A 5819-nucleotide genomic window follows, 5' to 3' on the forward strand; every position below is an offset into this window, starting at 1 on the left:
GGGGCAGTGGCATGGGCAAAGGCAGAGAGGTGGGACTTGGTGTAGTGTGTGTGGAAAACAGAGGAAGACAAGTCTCATGGGCCAAGGGGTCTGTGTCCCAGAGCAGAGACAGCCTGAGGGCTGAGAGGATCCACATTCCAGAGATCTTTGGAGGCCGGAGGAAAGAATATAGATTGAAGGGAAGATGGAAGAAATGTTTCCTACAGAAGATTAGACTGGGTGAAGGAAGTTGGGGGAAAGACTGGATTTAGGTAATGGAAATAAAAGAAAAAGAAAGAAAAGCAAAGTAAGAGGTGCACCTGAAGAAAATACAGAAAGAAGGGATGTCATCTGGTGACTGCTTGGAAGGAGAAGGTGAAGTGGGCATCCCTGCAATTTCATACCATGAAGAAAGCTGGTATTGCTGAGAACCAGGAAAGTTAAGCAAAGAAGATGGGTGAGAGGTGAATGGAGGGGTAGGGAGGAAAGGAGGTGGAGGAGGGAGGAGACGATGAGTGGTTTGGTGTACACCAAGCTTGTCCAACCTGTGGCCCAGGACGGCTTTGAATGAGGCCCAACACAAATCCATAAACTTCTTAAAACATTACAAGATTTTTTTTTTTTTTTTTGCAATTTTGTTAGTGCAGCAGCTTTCGTTAGTGTATTTTTGTTGTTGTTGCTGTTAGATAGAATCTTGCTCTGTCACCAGGCTGGAGTGCAGTGGCACGATCTCAGCTCATTACAACCTCTACTTCCAGGGTTCAAGCGATTCTCCTGCCTCAGCCTCCCAAGAGCTGGGACTACAGGCGTGGGCCACCACACCAGGCTAATTGTTTGTATTTTTGTAGAGACAGGGTTTCATCATATTGGCCAGGCTGGTTTCAAACTCCTGACCTCAAGCGATCCCCCTGCCTTGCCCTCCCAAAGTGCTGGGATTACAGGCATGATCCCACCGTGCCCAGCCGAATTACCATATTTTATATGTGATTCAAGAAAATTCTTCGTCTTTCAATGTAGCCAGGAGGTGGAGGTTGCAGTGAGCCGAGATAGTGCCACAGCACTCCAGCCTGAGCGACAGAGCCAGGCCCTGTCTCAAAAAAATAAAAATAAAAATCAGACGTCTGGCACTGAAAGAAACCATCCCACTTGAAAACGCATAAAGATATGATGCCAGACACCAGGTACTTCACAGTCTGGCTGGAGAGCAGATAGCCATGCATGAAGTACCTATTAAGACCAGGGTGCCAACTCAAACCCCTGAGGGGCCAGGTGAAATTTCACCCAGGCTGGTGTGCAATGGCGCGATCTTGGCTCACTGTAACTTCCACTTCCCGGGTTCAAGCGATTATCCTCAGCCTCCTGAGCAGCTGGGATTGCAGGTGTCTGCCACCATGCCCTGCTAATTTTTGTATTTTTAGTAGAGACGGTGTTTCTCCATGTTGGCCAGGCTGGTCTCAAACTCCTGACCTCGTGATCTGCCCGCCTCAGCCTCCCAAAGTGCTGAGATAACAGGCATGAGCCACGGCGCCTGGCCCTTTTCTAGTATTAACAACTCTGCTTTCTTGGATGGGAATTCATGAGCTCTAGTACTTGAGGAGATTTTCATCTGTAGATTTTAGGATTTTCTTATCTACCATATTCAGCATTCATCCTGGAGCAAACCCAAAGAAAATCTGCCTTGGATCCTTCTGAGTACTGAACATTTGAAGAGTTCTTCTTTCGTGATATCCAGTAAATTAGAACTGTCCTTCCTGGCAAGCTCAAGTTGTGCTTCAGGAAATTTGGCAGGATCTGCCAGGTTCCCATGATTCTTTCCATTGGTGGAATATGGTACCAGTGCTTCAGATGGAAGCATTCTTTTTGGAATGGGTTGTCCCCAAAAAGAATGGAACAGGTTTGGATAGAATTTCCAGACTTCTTGGATCATAGAAGGCTGTAGTGACACCACCACCATTTTTTTTTTTCCAATTGCAGCAATAGCTAGTTCTGAAGCCAACTGTACTTCAATATTAACTTTTTTTTTTTTTTTTTTTTTTTTTGAGACAGAGTCTCACTCTGTCACCAGGCTAGAATGCAGTGGCATAATCTCAGCTCACTGCAACCTCCACCTCCTGGGTTCAAGTGATTCTCCTGCCTCAGCCTCCTGAGTAACTGGGACTACCACGTCCAGCTAATTTTTGTATTTTTAGTAGAGACGAGGTTTCACCATGTTGGCCAGGATGGTCTCAATCTCCTGACCTCATGATCCGCCCACCTCAGCCTCCCAAAGTGCTGGGATTACAGGCATGAGCCACCGCGCCTGGCCCAATATTAACTTTCACCTGAAAGGTGTCAGCAGCCTTTTCGACCAGCTGAACACCATAATCCTCTTTAAGTGGCTGAATGGTCACACCTCTTCCATTGACAAGCTGCTTTAAGTCAATAGGATGAGTAGGATCAACAGGACCCAAATCAGTAAGATACTGCAGTCTATTGATACTTAAAGGATGATACTGGTGCCTGAAGCTAGTTCCTTCATTAAATCTGTATTTTGGGATTCTGATGTAAAATAGAGTCTGGCCATCCTCAAAGCCCAGCAGAGTCAGTTTCCTCTTTGCCTTTCTCTTCTATGGCCTCTGCCACATTTTCTACCTCTTCTCCGACCTTTTGGTAGTCTCATGGGTTTCCTGGAGCCAGGATTCGGCTTTAAATTGATCAGGCTCATGTGCAGCAGGGCCCAGAGCTGCCATAACCTGCGAAGAGGTTTATTTCTTCCTTTCTGACCTGTATGTCTTTTATTTGTTGCCTAATTGCACAGCCTAGATCCTCCATCTGGTACAATGTTGAATAGGAATGGTAAGAGAGACACCCCTCGCTTTGTTCTTGAAATCGGGGGACGTGGGGAAGCTTTCAGTCTTTCACCACTCAGTATGAGGCTACCTGTAGGTTCTTTGTAGAAGCCTTTCATCAGGTTGATGAAATTCCTTTCTTTTTTTTTTTTGAGACGGAGTCTCGCTCTGTCGCCCAGGCTGGAGTGCAGTGGCCGGATCTCGGCTCACTGCAAGCTCCGCCTCCCAGGTTCACACCATTCTCCCGCCTCAGCCTCCCGAGTAGCTGGGACTACAGGCGCCCGCCACCTCGCCCGGCTAGTTTTTTGTATTTTTTAGTAGAGACGGAGTTTCACCGTGTTAGCCAGGATGGTCTCCATCTCCTGACCTCGTGATCCACCCGTCTAGGCCTCCCAAAGTGCTGGGATTACAGGCTTGAGCCACCGCGCCCGGCCTGAAATTCCTTTCTATTCTTAGTTTGCTGAGAATTTTTATCACGAGGAGTGTTGGGTTTTGTCAAATGCCTTTGCTGCATCATTTCCACTCACATTTCATTGGGAAAACCTGTTATACCTGTCCAAAGGCTGCAGAACATCAGGTAGAGTCCAGTGGTGACAGCTGTGGCAACAGGCCGAGCCCCAGACCCTGCCAGGCTAGAGGTGTCCTGGGGTTGGAGGAGCAGGCTTGCCCCCTCCCTCTGCTCAGAAGGTCCAGCAACCTGACCAGACTGGATTTGCCAGGGTGCAAGCTTCCTTGCATGTCCACACGTCCTCAACAGGGAAGGGTCTACCCAGGGCCATCCTGCCTCAAAGGAGAAGTGGTTTACTGCTTTCCCCACCTCTAGAGGGAATGAGGGCCCCTGCTCCTGGTCCTTACTCTACTCCATTGTCCAGTTGGCGTATGCCCTGAGGCTTCAATTATACAGATTGGAAGCTAAGGTGTAAAAGAACTAAGAATTTGCATAAGATCCCCAACAGGTAAAGACAGGCCCCAAACCTAGGCTCTAGACTTCGTTTTTCTGACCCAGCTTCCTTTAACCTGTAGGGCTGGCCCAACGCCCCGGGCTTCACCCAACACTGGGCGCACGCGGTAAGTCCGAGAGGCTGGGTCGGGCACCCAAGCGAGGGCCCAGGTGGGGCGAAACAGGCGCAGCCAAGGGGCTGGCACCTTCGCCCCCCGCCGTGGATTCAAAGGGTCGGGCTCCACCCCCTCGAAGCCCCGAGCCCACTTTGATGTGCTGATGCGGCCTGGAAGGGGCCACTTCACACCTCGAGCTCGGCATAAAACAGCCGCCGGTCGCCGGCCCCCAGACGCGCCGTCGCTGCCATGGCCCGGCCCCTGTGCCCACCGCTCTCCGAGTCCTGGATGCTCTCCGCGGCCTGGGGCCCAACTCGGCGGCCGCCGCCCTCCGACAGGGACTGCGGCCGCTCCCTCGTCTCGTCCCCAGACTCATGCGGCAGCACCCCAGCCGACAGCCCCGTGCCGAGCGCCGCGCGTCCCGGCTCCCGCCTGGATCCCCGCGCCCCCACCGTAGGGAAGCGCGGCGCGCGCAGCAGCCGCCTGGGCAGCGGGCAGAGGCAGAGCGCCAGTGAGCGGGAGAAACTGCGCATGCGCACGCTGGCCCGCGCCCTGCACGAGCTGCGCCGCTTTCTACCGCCGTCCGTGGCGCCGGCCGGCCAGAGCCTAACCAAGATCGAGACGCTGCGCCTGGCCATCCGCTACATCGGCCACCTGTCGGCCGTGCTGGGCCTCAGCGAGGAGAGTCTCCAGCGCCAGCGCCGGCGCCGGCAGCGCGGGGACGCGGGGTCCCCTCGGGGCTGCCCACTGTGCCCTGACGGCTGCCCCGCGCAGACGCAGACACGGACGCAGGCGGAGGGGCAGCGGCAGGGGCAGGGGCGCAGGCTGGGTCTGGTCTCCGCCGTCCGCGCCGGGGCGTCCTGGGGGTCCCTGCCTGCTTGCCCCGGAGCCCGAGCCGTGCCCGAGCCGCGCGACCTGCCTGCGCTCTTCGCCGAGGCAGCGTGCTCGGAAGGGCAGGTGATGGAGCCGAGCCCACCGTCCCCGGTTAGTGCCCCCTTCCCTGCTCCCCCTTCGGCCGTGCCCCCGCGCACAGCCCCACCGCCCCCCACGGCGAGGACCAGGCACCCTGCCGCTCCCCGCCAGCAGCCTGGCCTCCATAGTATGCCCAGGGCGCCAAGAGGCGAGGGCAGGGAAAGGCCACGCAGGGGACTGGGTCTCCCCTCGCTAGGGGCCCCCTGAGGGTGGAGCCCACGAACGCGGACACCCGCACAAGGTCACCAGTGCTGAGGGCTGCCCTGTTCCTTCTGTCGCTACAGCTCCTTCCCGGCGACGTGCTGGCCCTGCTGGAGACCTGGATGCCCCTCTCGCCTCTGGAGTGGCTGCCTGAGGAGCCCAAGTGACAGCGGACAACTGACGCCGTCTCTATGAGCACCAAGGCTCTTTTGGCCTCAGCCCCTTCGAAGTGGTTCCTTAGCAGACTGCCTTTCCTGGAAGAGGGCACCGGCGATCCCGGCAGGGGCATTCCTGCGGGTGAGAGCCTTGCCCACCACAGCGGCCCTTCTCAGCACCCCCCCTCCATGGAGGGACCTATAGAGTTAGACACTTTGAAGCAAGCAGGAGGCTCTGCCTAATGTGAATTTATTTATTTGTGAATAAACTGCTGGTGTCAGTTGGCAATTTCTTCTTCCTACCTGTGGACACAAAACTCCCTCTCTCCCTCTAAAGAAGAGCATGGGAGAGGTGGGAGGGGTTCTTGCAATCTTTAGCCCTCCCACCCCCACAGGCCCAACCCCCTTTGACCTTACCCCCAGCCCTGGCTCAGCATCTAGTCCAGATGGGTCAGCCTGGAAGGGGTGGGGAGGGGCGTCCTTTGAGAAGGCAGCGGCAAGTAGAATCTGCTGATCTTTTCTTTGAACCTGGTGGGGAACTGGTTAAAACCAAAATATCTGTGTAGAAATACAACTCCATTATTGAGTATTTGTTGTATGTATATCAGGTACCTATTATATTCAAGTA

The 5819-nt window shown here is 54.4% G+C and overlaps 1 protein-coding gene and 1 pseudogene across 2 annotated transcripts; one reads left to right on the forward strand and one right to left on the reverse strand.

Annotated features, from left to right (window-relative positions):
* Nucleotides 1-1553: 1553 nt before the first annotated feature.
* LOC139364020 (large ribosomal subunit protein uL15m pseudogene) lies at nucleotides 1554-4039 on the reverse strand (annotated as a pseudogene).
* A 54-nt stretch (nucleotides 4040-4093) lies between these two features.
* Nucleotides 4094-5476, forward strand: LOC105488320 (mesoderm posterior bHLH transcription factor 1). 2 transcript variants are annotated; one of them, XM_011752246.2, is made up of 2 exons: nucleotides 4094-4847; nucleotides 5120-5476. In XM_011752246.2, exons 1-2 carry the CDS (start codon nucleotides 4113-4115, stop codon nucleotides 5201-5203), a joined length of 819 nt encoding a protein of 272 aa, XP_011750548.1. In that variant the 5' UTR covers nucleotides 4094-4112; the 3' UTR covers nucleotides 5204-5476. The 2 variants fall into 2 exon arrangements, with proteins under 2 accessions (XP_011750548.1, XP_070956791.1); XM_071100690.1 differs by having other exon boundaries at nucleotides 4098-4820.
* The last annotated feature ends 343 nt before the right edge of the window (nucleotides 5477-5819 follow it).

The sequence above is a fragment of the Macaca nemestrina genome, chromosome 7, assembly GCF_043159975.1.
Source record: "Macaca nemestrina isolate mMacNem1 chromosome 7, mMacNem.hap1, whole genome shotgun sequence".
NCBI lineage: Eukaryota > Metazoa > Chordata > Mammalia > Primates > Cercopithecidae > Macaca > Macaca nemestrina.

What these genes read in the sequence shown, in the direction of transcription:
- LOC105488320 (XM_011752246.2), top strand. Translation starts at nt 4,113, where the DNA reads ATGGCCCGGCCCCTGTGCCCACCGCTCTCCGAGTCCTGGATGCTCTCC. An exon ending in AGCCGAGCCCACCGTCCCCG is followed by an intron (nt 4,848 to 5,119) that starts GTTAGTGCCCCC and finishes CTGTCGCTACAG; the next exon opens with CTCCTTCCCGGCGACGTGCT.